This window comes from Carassius carassius, chromosome 27 (genome assembly GCF_963082965.1).
Source record: "Carassius carassius chromosome 27, fCarCar2.1, whole genome shotgun sequence".
NCBI lineage: Eukaryota > Metazoa > Chordata > Actinopteri > Cypriniformes > Cyprinidae > Carassius > Carassius carassius.
Window position 1 is genome coordinate 16,506,897 of NC_081781.1, and position 17,691 is coordinate 16,524,587.

Below are 17,691 nucleotides of genomic sequence, written 5' to 3' on the forward strand. Positions count from 1 at the left end.
CCCTCAATGTAAATGATTCATTATTACCATTTCCTTTTAAGTTGTGACATGAAATTATGGACAAACAACACACATACAAAACGGCAGTGCTAGCATTTAAAGAACAGAACACCCAAAATGTCACACACTCATGGTGATAGTTCAAACGATTCATCTTTTTTAACCAGTTCATTGAAACGAACCGTTCGAGCGAATCGATTCTTTTAATTCAAACGTCCTGGAGCTCGAAGGTGTGTTCTACTTCAAGTTCACGCGAATGGAAGGCGGAGTTAAAACACTTCAAACAAACCATTGCCGCGACGTCTTCACTTTCAATGCTTCCAAAGGTGCAGTTTGGGAAATAATTGAGAGGAGTTGTCAGCAGCTTGAGACAGCAAACCGCGTTCATTCATTGTGAGTTTGTAAAACTTTCTGTATTAAATGACTGGTTTCTGTCGAGCGTCGCATGCAGTAAAATTAACCACAACATCAGTTCATTAACTTTGCACATCTCATATTTTGTATAGTTAGTTGTTTTAAAGAATAAGTATTTGATGAAAACTAGTTAGACCGTTTACACTCTTTGTGGCTGTAGTGCGAGAGAGCTGACTTGTATTTACGTGAGAGTGAAGGTTTATTAAACCGTAAAAGGTTAATCGAAAGTAATTTATTAAATTAATTTATTAAAGTATGCATTGGCATCAGTTTCTGCACTAATGTTACTTTTAAGCTTTTAATTTTTATGTGCCTTTCTGCTCGTGCTCATTTATTTCACACTGAATTAATGCAACTATTTATAAAGCAGTTTAGTTCTGACACTACAGTAGACTATTAGAGCGTTTGATAATTTAAACAAGAAAAGTGACACATAAAAGCTTTAAATAAAATATAAGAAAAAAAGAAAAGTGACACATAATGGAAGTTAAGGAGTTAGTTTTTCTAATTTCTTCTGTGCAAATGAACAGCTCAGGTGCAAAGATCTAAGATGAATAGATGGTACCAAACAAACCAGGTTTGGCCACTCACCCAATGTCCTGTGTTTTCTCATTTTTGCTGGGGCATGAGTTAAACAGCACTGTCTTTATGTTTAAGTAATATGATTCTTTCTAACTGATTATCAATGGCATCCCCACCCATGCCTGTATCACACCGCACCTAACAGGTCTTTTCAGAATGAGGCTTTGTCTGGTCTTGCTGTTCCTCTAATTAGTGAGATGTTCCTCAGTCATTATTGTTATGTAATAGATGTGTTTGGAGTGTGCAAAAGACTAGAATTTTAAATTGAAATATGGATTTGTTTTTGCATGAAGACCCTAAAATGTGTTTGTGTAGTTTTTTTAAACTGAAGCCACCTTTAAATGAATGTCACATTGGTAACTGTGTATGTCCTTGCAATAATAATAACACCACAGGCGGTGTCACCTGATACAGTGGAGCAGTGAGAATCAGGACGTGTATGTCATTTCATGACACTGTGCATTATGAGTTGCATTTATGAGACCCCAAATACAGCTGTGCTGTAATGTCACTCATGTAAAGGGTCATTTATGGAATTAACAGCATGGCTTTGGTTTGACTGAACTTAAGTACTTTTATTTGGTGAAAGCCTGTCAAGAACATTTCTAGGTGATTTTTCACTCAAAAATCAAAAGTAGAACAAACAAACAAACAAACAACAAGAAATTGTTTTAGGACTGATGCATTTATTATTGTTAAATATTATTTAAATTAAAAAAAATATATAAAAACCAGACTTAAGGCCATTCTGCACATACTAAATCTCAGTTTGGAATACATTATGTACGTTTATATGCCATTTGTTTATACATATATACATTATATATATATACACAATATTATGCACATACGTGAATGTGTGTGTAACTTCTTAATTTCCTTTAATTTGAGCTGAAACGGTTTAATTTCTTTAAATGCAGATCCCTAGATTCACTTGTCCTTTGCTTAATCTTCGTGTCAGTTAATAGGTATGTGGTTTAGATTGCAGAAACAATACAGGTGCAGTCTTTGTCTCAAATGCTTATTTAAGGGTATTATGGTAAATGAAGATGAAGTTTACGCATATACACAATGCATAGTGCAAGTATTAGCTGACACAGAATGCTTTTTGCATGTCATCAATCTATCCTATTAATAGCATCAGATTCCACTCTGGTCTCTCCATCTATCATGCCCTTTCTCTTACTCCTCTGTCAGTCAATCTCTGCACGTATGTGGAAAAAAGGACATGGACAGCTTGTAACAATGTCTGTTTATTCCCAGTGCTGTATTTGCCCTTTTGATGTCAGTATTGGCAGCAGCAAGTGAGGCTGCTGTTTCCACATCTCTGACTGTTTCAGATGGTGAGTCTGAATCTCACCCAGAAACAACAGGTGTGTGTGTGTGTGTGTGTGTGTGCTGAATGAGTGTGACTGTATTCTGGAAGAATCAGGAGTGATTCAAGCAGTGCCCTCTAATGACCATTTAGTAATTTTCACATTTAATAACAAGGTCGAGTGTTCAGAGTAGAGTCCTTGACGGTGCCACTGCCTGTTATACTTTCAAGTAACTCGTTCAGAGTTCATATGAACTTGCATTTGTGTTGATATTAGCATGTATATGTGCAAGAACAGCTTTTCTGAGACATATTAATAAGCTTTTGAGAAGTAAAAAAAACGAAACAGTAAGTCTACCCATTTGGTCTCTAAAAAACAGAACAAGGTTACAAAATGTGCGTTTAACAGGAAACAACAATACAGGTAAGGCAGCTTGAATTTTATTATATGGTGTTTGCATACTTTTCTTTTTTTTTTTGACAACCAAAAATATATTATACAAATACTTAATTTTTTAATATGGTGTTTGCATACATTTGGTTTATTTGACAACCAAAAATGTGTTATAAATATACTTGATTTAACTTTTTTTTTTTTTTTTTTGGGGGAAAACAACATAATAGATGATAAATATAAATGTAATTGCATTAGATGTATACATATACATATATGTATATATATGTGTGTATGTGTGTGTGTATATATATATATATATATATATATACACACATACATATACATATATACAGTACAGACCAAAAGTTTGGAAACATTACTTTGTTTAATGTTTTTGAAAGAAGTTTCTTCTGCTCATCAAGCCTGCATTTATTTGATCAAAAATACAGAAAAAAACTGTAATATTGTGAAATATTATTACAACTTAAAATAATAGTTTTCTATTTGAATATACTTAAAAAAAATAATTTATTCCTGTGATGCAAAGCTGAATTTTCAGCATCATTACTGCAGCCTTCAGTGTCAAATGTAACATCCAGTTTATCACATGATCATTTAGAAATCATTCTAATATTCTGATTTATTATGAGTGTTGGAAACAGTTCTGCTGTCTAATATATTTGATGAATAAAAGGTTAAAAAGAATTGCATTTATTCAAAATAAATAAAAAATTCTAATAATATATATTCTAATAATATATTTTCTTTACTATCACTTTTTATCAATTTAACACATCCTTGCTGAATAAAAGTATTGATTTTATTTTAAAAAAAGAAAGAAAAAAAAATTACTGACCCCAAATTACTGACCAGTAGTGTATATTGTTATTAAAAAATATTTATATTTTAAAAACATAGCATCTTTTTTTTTTTTACTTTTTATCATCAAAATATCCTAAAAAGTATCACATGTTCTAAAAAAATATTAAGCAGCAGAACTGTTTCCAACTTTGATAATGAATCATCATATTAGAATGATTCCTAAAGGATCATGTGATAATGATCCTAAAAATTCAGCTTTGCATCACAGAAATAAATGATAATTTAAAGTATAATAAATTTAAAAACAATTATTTTAAATTGTAATAATATATCATAATATTACATTTTTTTCTGTATTTTTGATCAAATAAATGCAGGTTTGATGAGCAGAAGAAACTTCTTTCAAAAACATTAAAAATAGTAAAGTTTCCAACTTTTGGTCTGTACTGTATATATATATATATATATATATATATATATATATATATATATTTATATATGTGTATATATAATGTATATGTCTTTTTGTCAATAATATAATATTTATTACATTTAATATCGTGTTCATAATACTTGTCAATAACAACAACAATGTTAATAATTATTGATTATTGTTTGAATTTTTAATTATCACAGTAAAGAACAAAAATTCTAAATATAATGTCATACATAATATTAACAACAATAATAATAATTATCATTATGTTGTTATTAGTCAAACAGTGAAGATCACAATTAAAATAATTTACATCTAATCACAATTAAAATACCATTTGAGTGTATTAAGCTTATAACCAGTCCTGAATATACATTAGTCAGTGTAACATTTTCAGTAATGATAATGATTATATTAAGTCATAAGCCCTCAGGCTGCCTGTGTGTCTGTGTTCTTATGTCCATTTATTATGCACTTCCCTTTGAATTTTACTTCCTTCTCGATTCACTTAGTAACTTGTTACTGTTCTATATTCATTTATGAGACTTTGTTGGTGTTGTGTGTGGGTTTGGAATATGATTAGCCTAATCTCCCCAGGACACTTCCTTCTTTGCTTTCCTTCTTCAAAATTGGTACTTTACGCTGATGTTGTTTATCTGTTCATGGGCCCTTTCCCCCCCAAACTAATTTTAATCGATCCATAACAAAAGAATGGGTCAACCTTTGTGCCCAATGAAACTTTAATGCTGTCTTTGTCACTTTTAATATTTGCTAACTGATGCTGAATCAGTCATGTGAAGTTGTTTTCATTGCGCAGTCTCCTGATCAATATCAAAACGGGCAACGATACAAGTTCACCTATTTTTTTATTTTTTTTTACTTTATCAGTGTGTCTCCATGAGCACAGGAGGCAGAAATGTAAAATGTTGTGCTTACTGATTTAGAAATAATTTTTAGACGTGTGCTGTTTATGATTACAATAATTAATAACTATTTTTATTTATTTATTAATTTATTCCTAATTTTAGTGGGAATGAGTGTATGAGAGTGTCGAAGCAGCAGTAATGGCATCAGGGGGAGAAAGCAGCACTCCTGCAGAGGACGAGGGGGGTGTCCCACTGGACATTGATGATGTACACTTACTCTTACAAGGTCAGTCTTCACTTCTTATTAGCTTTTTGGTCTTTTTTTATCTGCTTCAAAAAGAAGAATGGACTTAATTCGATAAGTCTTAAGTGGTCATTTATTAAATTTCACACTTTTGTGATCAAATTTGATATACCATAGGAAATTCAATGGGAAAGAACCTAACACTGACTTATTCTTTTAAATATGTGTTAAATAAAATCTATATAACATAATGTTGAATGAACTTGCACGGAAATGAAGTGAGACTTTAAAACATTCAGATTGCAGATGATTAAAACAGGTACATAGAAAGTATATACAGTATACGTCAAAAGATTCAAATCAGTAAGAATCTTTTATGAAGTTTTTTTTATGCTCAAGGCTGTATCTATTTGATCAAATATAAAGAAAATAATTTATTTTGTGAAATAATATACTTTAATTTATTCCTGTGAAGCATCATTACTCTAGTATTCAGTGTCATATGATCCTTCAGAAATAATTCTAATATGCTGATTTCTATTTAATATTGGAAACTCTTGTGCTGCTGAATATAAAAAAAAAATTAAAATAAAAAGTTAAAATGAACAGTGTTTATGGAGTAATGGTTGCATCACAGAAATAAATTATTTTAAAGTATATTAAAATAGGAAACCTATATTACAAATTGCAATGATATTTCACAATATTACTGTTTTCTTTCTGTATTTTTGATCAAATAAATATAGCTTTGATGAACATAAGACTCCATTAAAAAACATTAAACATCTTACTGGTCCCAAATTTTGAATGGCAGTGTTTATATTAAACTTTAGTTTGTCATAAAATCTTGAGTTATTGCAAACAAAGTGGATGTATTGAACATGACCTTATTTTCTTGAAACTTGCATCTTTATTGGAGTTTTATAATAACAACAAAATAAAATAATGAAAATTTTTATATATATATATATATATATATATATATATATATATATATATATAACCTACATCAAATGAGGCCGATGAGGAGGTATCTAGTACAATTGAAACAAAAATAAGTCAAATTGTGATCTTCGGAAACACTAATTAATAATAAACCATACATATACAGTACTTCTACCATCTTTTGTGCAAGATTACCAGTACCCAATCCGTAGAATCTCACAAACTTAACACACGATATACAGTTATATTGGGAGGAACAGTTATGCAGTCTCTAGGGCCAGAAAATGGGACCATTTTCTCAATTTTTCTTTAAATGATGATTCTCTTAACCTTATAGTGTAGGTTAATTTTTCCATTATAAAAATTTCCACATGTACAGTACATACATACAGAGAATCGAAATTACGTTACTCTCAGACCCGGTGCATACAGATAACATTAACATTAAAGTCTAAAAATCTAGATCAAATATAAAATGTAGATACTACTATACAATAAGGGAATGTAAAAAAAAGCAATATAATAAAATTAAAAATAAAGTTTAATTAAGCAGCGCAAGGCAAATGACAGATAGAGTGCAAATCAATGAAGTGAACAAACAGTGCAGATAAAAGATTTTTAGTGCAAAAAAAAATAAAAATCCCTTATTAAGTTAAGATTAAAGTGACAGGTGACAAAGGGCTCAAGAGCAGTTATTTTATTTAACTGACTGATGAGGTAGTGGAATGACGTCAGTTCCATGCTGAATGAGGTAGTGAGCAGACCAATGCTGCACAAAGTGACTGGTGCATGCCATCATATATTAGTGGGATCTGGGGGGGGGGGTTTCATAGTTCAGTGGTGTCTGGGGCAGAAGAGGGGAAGGGGGGCAAGTTCGGGAGGGAGTTCAGCTTCCTGACAGCCTGGTGGATGAAGCTGTCCTTCAGTCTGCTGGTCCTGGCCTGGAGACTCCGCAGTCTCCTCCCTGATGGCAGCAGACTGAAGAAGCTGTGTGATGGGTGAGTGGGATCACCTGTGATGCAGAGGGCTTTGCGGGTGAGACGGGTTCCATAAATGTCCTGGAGGGAGGGGAGAGAGACACCAATGATCTTCTCAGCTGCTCTCACTATGCGGAGTGAGAGCAGAGTCTTTCGTCAGGACGCGTTGCAGGCGCCATACCATACAGTGATGCAGCTCGACAGCATGCTCTCGATGGTGCCTCTGTAGAAGGTGTACATGATGGGGGGTGGGGCTCTGGCTCTCCTCAGTTTGCGGAGGAAGTAGAGACGCTGTTGTGATTTCTTGACCAGTGCTGCGGTGTTTTCAGTCCAGGAGAGGTCCTCTGTGATGTGCACACCCAGGAACTTGGTGCTGCTCACTCTCTCCACAGTCGCACCGTTGATGGTCAGAGGAACGTGCTGAGTGAGTGCTCTCCTGAAGTCTACAACAATCTCATTTGTCTTCTCCACGTTCAGAGAGAGATTGTTGTCACTGCACCACTTGGCCAGGCGGCTCACCTCACTCCTGTAGTTGGTTCGATTTGAGCCAAAATCTAGTAATAACCTTTCGGGCTGCAGATAACAAAATCTTGGATAAATAAAAATCCTCCTTCCGCACACTTTCTGTGATGTTTCCATGAAACATATCTTTACAATCCTTTGGGATCATGTATCCCAGCACCTTCTGTAATGTATTGTTAACAATAGTCCAAAATGGTTGAATTTTAGGACATGTCCAGAAGATGTGAGCATGGTTTGCGTCCCTACTACCCCAGTCCCTCCAACAGTCTTGAGGTATCCCAAGTTGTTTACTCTTCAAATAAGGAGTGATGAAAAACCTTATAAAACACTTTCAATTAAATTGTCTCCACTGTTGGGAGTTGTTGGAGGTCTGGAGTAGACGGCATGTTTGGTACCATTCCTCCTCTGTGAGGACAATCTTTAATTCAGACTCCCATTTTGCCTTTACATATAGTGTAGTGTTTTTCAAGTTCTGCATCAGACTCCGATAGAGTTTAGACACAATCTTATTAGTCTTTTGTTGATAAGCGCCACACATTATTTCAATAAGAGGTTTTACTATGTCAGAAGAAATCCCCTTAATTTCTTTGCAGTAGTAATCTCTCAATTGTAAGTATCTGAATGGGTCATGGTTATTTAGATCAAAACTATCCTTTAGCTTCTGAAAACTCTTCATCTTGTTATTTTTAATAGCTATGCAGAAAGCTGTCAGGCCCCTATTCATCCAATCCTTAAAAGTCCTAAATAGGCTTAAATCTATTGTCCAGTGCGATCCATCGTAGTATTTTTTGATCATTTTTAAGTTTCAATTGCATAATCAAAGAGAAACAAAGAGAAACCATTAACTATAGGATTCAGACCCTTCCTTAGAGTGTCATCTAGGCCTTCCTCCCCCAACAGGGTTTGAACATTATAATCTGGTACAAAAGTCCAATATCTTTCCATCGAGCAATATAAGAGTTATCACACCAAAGGCACAAAGGTCGTAGTTGTGCAGCTTGAATGTACAGTTTTAAGTTTGGCAAAGCCATTCCACCTTTCTCTTTTGGCAGATGTAAAGTAGAGAGACGTATTCTGGGGCGTCCCCCCCCCCCCATATGAACCTTGGCACCATTTTGTCCCATTGTGCAAATTGTTGAAGTGGTATTTCCACTGGAAGCGACTGGAACAGATACAGGAGCCTTGAAAGAATATTAATTTTTTTTTACATTTATTCTGCTACTAAAATCTAACGAGTAGGTCGACCACCTCTCCAAATCTTTTTTATGTTATTATTTATTGGCTTATAGTTTGCTTTGTATAGCAGCTCAGGGTTTTTTGTTATGATTGCGCCTAAATATTTCAGTTTTTTTGTTTTTGTTATATTTAATTTATTTTTTAATTTCTTCTCCTGGACAGTAATTCAAGTGAATAATTTGAGTTTTTGTGATATTTAGTTTATAACCAGAGCAAACATGAAACTGTTCAATTACCTCCAAAAGTTAAGGGAGAGAGGTGTCCAAGTCCTTCAAGTATAGCATAATGTCGTCAGCAAACAATCCTATTTTATGCTTCATTTGTCCCTTAGTGATACCCTTTAATCCCTCCTCTTGTCTAATAGCCTGTGCCAGTGGTTGAATGTACAGAGCAAAGAGGATGGGGCTTAGACAGCAGCCTTGCCTCGTCTCACTGCTCAAATAGAAACGATCTGTTAGAGACCCATTCACTTTGATTCTGGCGGTCGGCTGTTGATAAATTGCCCTAATAATTTATATTGAGTCTTGATTGAATTCAAATCTTTCCAGCATCTGGTACAGGAATTCCCACCCCCCCCTGTCATATGCCTTTTCAGCATCCAAACTTATAAGAGCTGCACTTGATTTATCTCTGTTAATTTTTCAGAGTATGTGTAAAGTTCTTCTAATATTATCTTGTGTTTGTCTAGCTGGAATAAACCCACACTGATCCTCATCAATCAATTCTGTAACAAAAGATTCCAGTCTTTTAGCAATAATTGAAGTATACAATTTATAGTCCACGTTCAAAATGGAAATGGGTCTGTAATTAACACAAAAAAGTGAAATGAAAAAGTGACACTCTTACTGGTCAAAAATGTCCATGAACAGCCATGGTTTAAACATTTTTTTTCGAAAAGCTTATGAGGTTTAATATAAAATTATACTTTGACTATATGCAATTAAATGCACTATATTTAACTTTAATGGTAAAGAAATAATTAGAAATGAGTGAGTCGTTGTTTGAAGGGATCCACTTGTGTCTTTTGACTAAAGAATCGATCGCAAGATAAATAAGGCGGATTGTTTGTTGTTTTATTTGTTCTGCAATCTCTTTCTCATTTGTCTCCTCTTTTGGAGGTTAAGGGCGGATTCCAGACGGCAAATAGGAATCGTAAACCGTTGACTCACCACGTTTTCAAACAAAAACATGTTTTGGGAGGGTGTGCAAGACGTTTATCGTAAAAGTAACTTGTATTCCTTTTTCTAGAACCTGTTCATCACCCAACCTGGGTAAACATGATCTTAAGTACACAGTTACTTTAACCTGTCAACTTTATAGTTATAGTGTCATTTCTGCACCATCGAACAATTTGCAAAAATAATGCATGTTTTCCCAAATACACTCTCTATCTGTTATTGGTCGGCCAAACAGATATCCACCTTGTGAGGGCAATAAGCTGTATAATTTCTTCTGTGATGTATTATTCATTTTTCTGAATGATTATTCATTTACCAGCTTTCTTCACTTCAGCTGTAAATCCCCTTGAAGAACTTTGAAGCTGAAGTTGTTGGTGTCTCTTCTTTCATTTTCTCTGTGTCATATGTCTCAGCGTTCCTGTCAGTTTAAACCATCGCTGTGTGTGCTGGACTCGCTTCAGACAGTCTTTGCGGTTGCCAGGCAGCTGTATGTTTGCTGTGACGACAGGCCAGTCTTAAAGTGAGACCGCTTGTCTGAAGTCATGTTTGAGTGACATCACATGTTTGTCTTTTGTGCAATGATGACACTTCTGTCATCTGGAGAAAGATTTGCACATGTTACTTTTAACAAGTAAGCTGTTGAAGTAAGACTCAATTTTATGAATGTAATAGAGTTCTGTGTTGATATTTTTATAATTATAATAACAATTTATAAAGCTAGTACATTCAAGAGCATGTTTAGTAGCACCAATGTTTTTTAGCCTTTATTCATTTTGAATCAGGTTTTTTTTTTAGCATTTTCCATTTTCTTTATTTTAGTTTTACTAATTTTGTTGTGATTTAATTCAATTGAATTATTTTGTTATTTTCATTTCAGTTTTAGTTATTTTAGTACAGTAAAATGAGAAATGTTGCCTTTGCAAATAGCTTAAAGAATTTTTTATATTTTATTAATATTATTATTCTTCATTTTTTAATCATTTTATTATTTTTCATAAGGATTTTTTTCTTATTTTGCTGCATTAAATTAATGAATTTAATAAAAAAAGTATTTTTTTAAAATAATTTAAAATCCTAAATCTTTCAATTTTTTCAACTCCATTGTTAATTAAAACATATGGATTTATATTGCTGTATGTCATGGGGGAACATGCGTTTTGTTGCTTTGCTAACAGGATGGCAGGATGTCTTATGGGCCAGCGCTTAGATCAAGATGAATTACTGACTAAGGATCTTGTTGGATCTTGTCCCATGAAACGAAATGAACATCTCCAGTTGAGGGAAAGGCCCAGTCTGCCTTTTATAGCATGGGAAGAAGTTTAAATTAAATATAACTGTGATGGGATGCTGGTTAAGCCAACTGAGCATCTGCATTGGCGTTCAGGGACACACTAAATGAGGGAAAGTTTCATACAGCAATGAAAGAATATGGTGTCTTTCAAAACCTTGTTTGAGGTGGAGGCCATTGGCGGCTCAGAGATGGGTAAGTCGAGCCAGGTTTCCAGTGGTCATGCCATGTTCTCGGCTTATAAATAGTTATGTATGAAGACATGCTGTGTTTTTGATGTGCTATAAACCAGAAAGCCCCAAAGCTGTTCTCTGGCAAGATGTGTACATTCTTTTGCATAGATGTATTCTCATTGTGCTCATACTGTTTCCTACACATAGGCCTACATACAATTTTTCATTTTCTTTTTACTGAGTTTGCTCCAGGAACAATTCCTATCTGATGTAATATTATTTTATTAACAGTGGAACAGGAACAGATTCAGAAGAGGACATTCACAAACTGGATCAATGCACAGCTCTCCAAGGTAAACCCAAGAACAACTCATAACTTACTGTAATGACTCGAACTATGTAGTCTAGAAGAGCTAGGGGTCAAACTGAGGCCGTAGCTAAATCGCTGACTCACTGATCATCAAGGAAGGTCTTTTCTGCTCTGTCTGTATTTGAGCAGTGTATATGGCAAGTAGCTTGATTTATTTATAGGCAGCGGTGCACTTCAGCGGCTTGTAACATGAGCGCTCTTAAACCCCTGCAAGTGATAACCTGTGTAGAGCTGTGTTGCATCATTTTACATCAGATTAACCCTTTGATGCATCAATTACTTTTTTAAAAATCACAAAAATCAATATTTATTTCCAAACTACTTTTATTTTGAGAGACTGTCACATCAATCTTATATTAAAACATTATATCAAATATTCCAAATGTACTTTGTGCATCACCACTGTTGTTAGTCAATTTGCAGTTTCTTTAACCTTTTGATAAATATTATAAAGGTTTGTGTACCTGTATGTGCTTTTTGTTGAGTGTCATATATGATAAATAAGGTTTTATGGCTTTTAAAGGAATAGTTGACCCAAAAATGAAAATTGTCATCATTTACTCACCCTCATGTTGTTTCAAACCTGTACAAGCTTCTTCCTTATGTCAAACATCAAAGAATATATTTTGAAGAATACTGGTAATCAAACAGTTGATGGTCCCCATTGACTTAGTAGTACTACTTTCCCTACTGTGGAAAACAATGGGGACCAACAACTCTTTGGTTCTTCAAAATGTCTATGTGAACAACATAAGAAATTCTTTAATGTTTGGATCGACATGAGGGTGAGTAAATGATGACAAAATCAAAATTTTTGGGTGAAATATGTCTTTATATACGGAGCTTATAACTTCTCGGTTTCATTCAGAGACCCAAACTGAGCACAAATATGCAATTCAGTGCAACTGCTGATATGACAAAAAAATAAAAAATTACATTTTGGTCATGTTGATCATTTAGAGGACTTAACAATTTTCGATCAAATGATACAGTAGGTTTAGGGTTAATATAATAATATGTGACGAGTCAGCTGCCTCCTCCCTGATTGTCACCGGCACCCCATCCTAAATCGACGCCCTTCACCAGGCTCCCGACTGGAGTGGGTGTGTGAGAGGAGGGGCGCTGGACGAGTCAGGGCTGGCGGCGTGTGATGGGGCACACCTGAAGGAAATGGAGCCTCATCACCGCCCCTGTTTAAAAGCCCAACGCGCCTCTCCTCGGGAGAGGGACTCCCGCGCCACCAAGACGTGAGCTGCCGGACACCGATCCGGATGGGAACCGTTTACACGGCCGACGGGCCAGGATGCCGGGCCGTCCATCCCCTGCCAGCACCGCGGCCAAACGAGAGTGATGCGGCCGCTAGAGGAAGCCCCGGACCGAGGAGGGGAGCGCGTGCAGCCGCCGGACTCCGCCCCTTACCTGGACCTTCCTCCGCCCCTTACCTTCCTCCATGAACACTGCCCGACCCACACAAACCCCGCAGCACGACGAGGACACCAGATCCCCTGTTTATTTTGGACACTCTTCCCCTCTGGCCACCTTTATCCCCTGCTTTATTTGATTTTCTGTTAATAAAAGCCTCTCCGAGGCCTGACGCCACGCCCACTGTGTCTGTTGTGTGCTCCTCCCGTCACAAATAATAATAATAATAATAATATTAATAATAATAAGCTAATTATAATAAATAAATTAATAATAATAATATATATAGCCATGCTTTGTTTATTTGTACTTCTGCCAGCATAGCTTGACATCAGGAATGCTCAGTGTATTGCCTTTAACACTTTCAGAGGAGAATACTGATGTGTGTTTTTCAGAGGAGCCATCCAGCTGTTGTCCAGGATCTGTTCTCAGATCTCGGAGATGGGACTCGACTGCTTGACCTACTGGAGGTGATGAGTGGCCAGCGCATGGTGAGTGCTGAATAACACTGAGATTCACAGAGATTCAACTAAAACTGTATTTGTTTACACTGGACCATTGAAATGTTTAAAAATGTTGCTTACAGTAGAGTTTGTTTGTTTCTCTGTAGAAGCGCGAGCGGGGTCATGGTGTGTTTCAGCACAGAGGCAACATCGAGACCGCTTTGAACTTCTTGAAGAATAAATCTGTAAGAGTTTTTGTGATTCTCACAAGACTGATGATGATTTTCCACCTGTTAGGATATTAACATTTATATACAAATGACATAAACAACTGTTTATGTTCTCTCAGATCAAGCTGGTGAACATAAACATCCCAGACATCATAGAGGGGAAACCTTCCATCATTCTGGGCTTGATATGGACCATCATTCTGCACTGTCATGTGAGTATGGCCCTGTTTAAACTAGTGCGTTTTCATTTTAAAAAGCATAACTTTTCATACGGTTATGCCTATTGTTTACACTACTCAGGCATTTTCCATGTCGAAAACAGAGACTTTTGAAAATGCCGCTGACCCCGTTTTAGTTTGAAAACTCTGGGGTTGCGTCTCAGTGTAAACGGACCAAAACTGAGACTTTCAAAAAACGATGGCGTGGCTGCCCACATGATCTCTGCGTATCCTTGATGACCGTGTAACCATATCATGTCTCTGTCGATTGTGTCACTGTATTTGTTTTGACATGACTCACAGTCGACATTTTCGGCCGCCTTGTAATCATTAGTTATTTTGAGTAACAATTCCACCTCATCATCTGTCCACACAAAGATGTCCTTGCTTTTCCTCGCCATCAAGCTCATTGTTGAACATGCCAGTGACTAGCAACTAACTTGTATACACTTTTACGTGCATGCCCAGTGTGGATGCATGGTCAAGTGACATGCATTTTCGGTTATGTAGTGTAGACGGAGATTGTTTCTGAAATGCCAGTGTAAACGCAGATAGTTTTAATTCTAAAACGCTGTTTTAAAACGAAAATGCACTAGTGTAAACGGAGCCTATAACAGATTAAGACACCATGGGCCAGTTGCATAAACTTGGCCTCTATGTTGCCTTAAGAACTAGTCTGACAAACGTAGTTAGCCTAATTAAAGAAAAAGAAAATTCAAGGAAAAAATTAGCTGACACACTTTTAAGACTGGCATAACCTTTTATGCAACCAGCCCCATGTGTTTTTACAAAAACTAGCAGATCATATACAGTATATTTACATCTTTCTTTGCCTTTCTTTTCTTTGAATCGTTTTTTTTTTTTTTTTTTTTCGTTGTCTACTTCAAGACCTTTAGCCTTTTAGCTCAGAGTGGGCCTGTACTTTTTGAGATGTGAGACTCTTTTATTTCTTCCAGAAGAGAAAGGAATATCAAAATAACAATGCACACAGAAGGCGTATAGTATTACAGAAGATTATTTCATATCAGAGAACATGTTGAACGAGTTCAGTGGTTTAGTCATATAAGTTTACAGCATGAAAAAAGATATGCTAAAATGTATGCCATTATTACTTTTCAAAAGTTTGGGGTCAGATTGAATGTTTGATTTGATTGATTTATATTTATATGTTTTTGAAAGAAGCACATTTATGTTCCCAAAGACTGCATTATTTGTTAATGAATACAGTAAAAATTGTATTCTTTAATATATATATATATATACAAAAAGTTTTTTGATTGCAGGGTCTAGATATATAGATAGTTAGATATAATATGATATATGTACAGTATATAACCTGTGTATGTCCAGTTGTGAATGTATGAACTGATCTCTGTATTAAACATGCTCACTTCTCCTCATTACAACAGATAGAGGAGCTGGCCAGCACTCTCTCTTATGGATCCCGTTCATCCTCCCTGGACTCTCTGTCCAGTCTGGACTCTGTTCCTGGATCTCCAGGCAGTAGTCCTGTTCCTCGAGGAGCATCACCGCTCCACAATCGCTTCCGTCTGTCTGCTAAGAAGACTTTGCTGCTGTGGGTTCGGGAACAGTGCCAGAAGTGAGCTAATCTAGCTAATGCTTTCATGCACTGTAAATGTTTAGTCAAATGGTTTAGTCTGTTTAATTTCCACACCAGCTGTTCCTCTAAAATGATTGTTTTCTTTCTCTAGAGCTGGTTGCTCAGCCAGTGTGAGGGACTTTAAGTCCAGCTGGAGGAGTGGTGAGGTGTTTCTGGCCATTCTCTGCTCCCTTAGACCTGATTTGGTGGACCTCTCTCAAGCACAGACCAGCAGCCACCGGGAAAACCTAGAGAGGGCATTTCACCTCGCTGAGAAGGAGCTCGGAATTCCCAGACTGCTCGAGCCAGAAGGTAAAAGCTATTAGCAGCATTATCTATTATTCATTATTTATTCATAGCACTAATTTTTAACAAAGAAGTAAAAACGGTTAACTCTAATACGGTGGTTCTTAACTAGTTGGGCCTCAGCAAACATTCAAGCTGGATGATTTAATATTTAAAATCCAACTACAAAACAAGATCTTTCTTATCTTATTCATGTACACCCTCAATAGCTGTCTTGGAAAATCTGGATTTATAAGTTAGCGAATTTTGAAAATGTGATTTCTAGAAAAAGGTGTCACTTATGGAAAAGCCATGTAAATGAATACATTTGTAAAACTACAGGCATTTTTATGATGTACAGTACATATGTTTTTTTCCTGCTGGCTAAAATATATATATTTTTTAAAGTAAATTATGAACAACTTGATAAGTCTTGGGGCCTACAAAGATTTTTGTGGAAATGTTAATAATAATAGTAATCTAATCGTAGGTTGAAAAAAAATATATAAATAATCAATGCGAAGTAAATACTAAATAAAAGATAATATTTATCTAATAATAATAATAAATTAGTAATTATAAAGACTCCATAAAAGGCCATTTAAATATGTGTATATAATACTTTTATATTTATTTTTCCTACAATATAAACAAGTCTCTATACATGAAAATATGCAAGAGCCTTTATATTTCACTAATGAGTTCCTTTACAAAGGGATAACGTTTTGAGTGTAGTGTACAGTGCAATGTCTTTTTCAAGGTTATTGGAGGTTAATGTACATTTAAATTATCTTTCCTCTCAGACATTGATGTCAGTAACCCTGATGAGAAGTCTATCATGACATACATTGCTCAGTTCCTGCAGTACTCCAATGATCTGCCCGTAGCTGATGATGGTTTTGAGGTAAGACCATCTCCAGCTGAACCCATCTAGATCTCTGCTTTTGTTTCTCTGCCTTTTTAATTCATTCGTTTCACTTTCTAACCCCCTTTCCCGCATATGGCCCTTCAACTTTGCTTTCTCCTACTCTCTGTCGCTCCCTCCTGGTTGGATGCAGCTTCAAACTCTGCTCTTTCCCACAAGCCTTTCTCCTGTCAACCTCCCTACATACTTCACTCCTGCTGTGCTGGCCTCACCAATCCACCAGGTACAGACGTCACAGAGCGCTTGTGAATTCCTCCACAGTTTTCCTGTCAAAATATCATTCCAGCATCAGCCTCTACTTGTTTCAACATGCTTTCTTATTTAACAATCTATTCTGAATTCGGTTCTATGTTTCCTGCCCTGCCCTTAGGCTTCACCCACTCAGAAAGCCAGAGAGATGAAATGCTGGCTAGAGCGAGCCTATCAGGAGTTACTGGAGGCGTGGAATTCCACAGAGGGGAAGGGATATGCAGAGAGGTATCAGGTATGCTGAATGTAAAATGGTAAATTATCACAGCCTAATATGGAACATGCATCTTATGACAAGCCCTGAATGTGTGTCTTTGTTTTTATCCAAGGCATTTCAGAACTTTGTGGGGACTTATTATGACCAACGACGTCCAGTTATTCCACTTCTCAGTGCAATGAGACGCTGTGCTAAACCAAGTGAGGAGCAGATGGCACTGAGAAAAGCATGGGACACCATGGAGGAGAGGGTGAATTCTGCTTATTAAAAATGTCACCAAATACTGATTGAAATTAGGCAGTTCTTACAGTCTTGGGAATGGACTGGAAATTCCAAA

At 35.9% G+C, this 17,691-nt stretch overlaps 1 protein-coding gene across 1 annotated transcript in view; it reads left to right on the plus strand.

Annotated features, from left to right (window-relative positions):
• Positions 1–260: 260 nt before the first annotated feature.
• Positions 261–17,691, plus strand: part of LOC132107422 (nesprin-2-like) — an 85,845-nt gene continuing 68,414 nt past the window's right edge. The window contains exons 1-11 of the mRNA XM_059513629.1: positions 261–393; positions 4,995–5,118; positions 11,687–11,748; positions 13,583–13,678; positions 13,798–13,875; positions 13,980–14,072; positions 15,488–15,678; positions 15,791–15,990; positions 16,767–16,867; positions 17,259–17,372; positions 17,467–17,604. Of these exons, the coding sequence (XP_059369612.1) occupies positions 5,031–5,118; positions 11,687–11,748; positions 13,583–13,678; positions 13,798–13,875; positions 13,980–14,072; positions 15,488–15,678; positions 15,791–15,990; positions 16,767–16,867; positions 17,259–17,372; positions 17,467–17,604 (1,161 nt within the window). The 5' untranslated portion in view covers positions 261–393; positions 4,995–5,030. The remainder of the gene's footprint in view (positions 394–4,994; positions 5,119–11,686; positions 11,749–13,582; positions 13,679–13,797; positions 13,876–13,979; positions 14,073–15,487; positions 15,679–15,790; positions 15,991–16,766; positions 16,868–17,258; positions 17,373–17,466; positions 17,605–17,691) is intronic.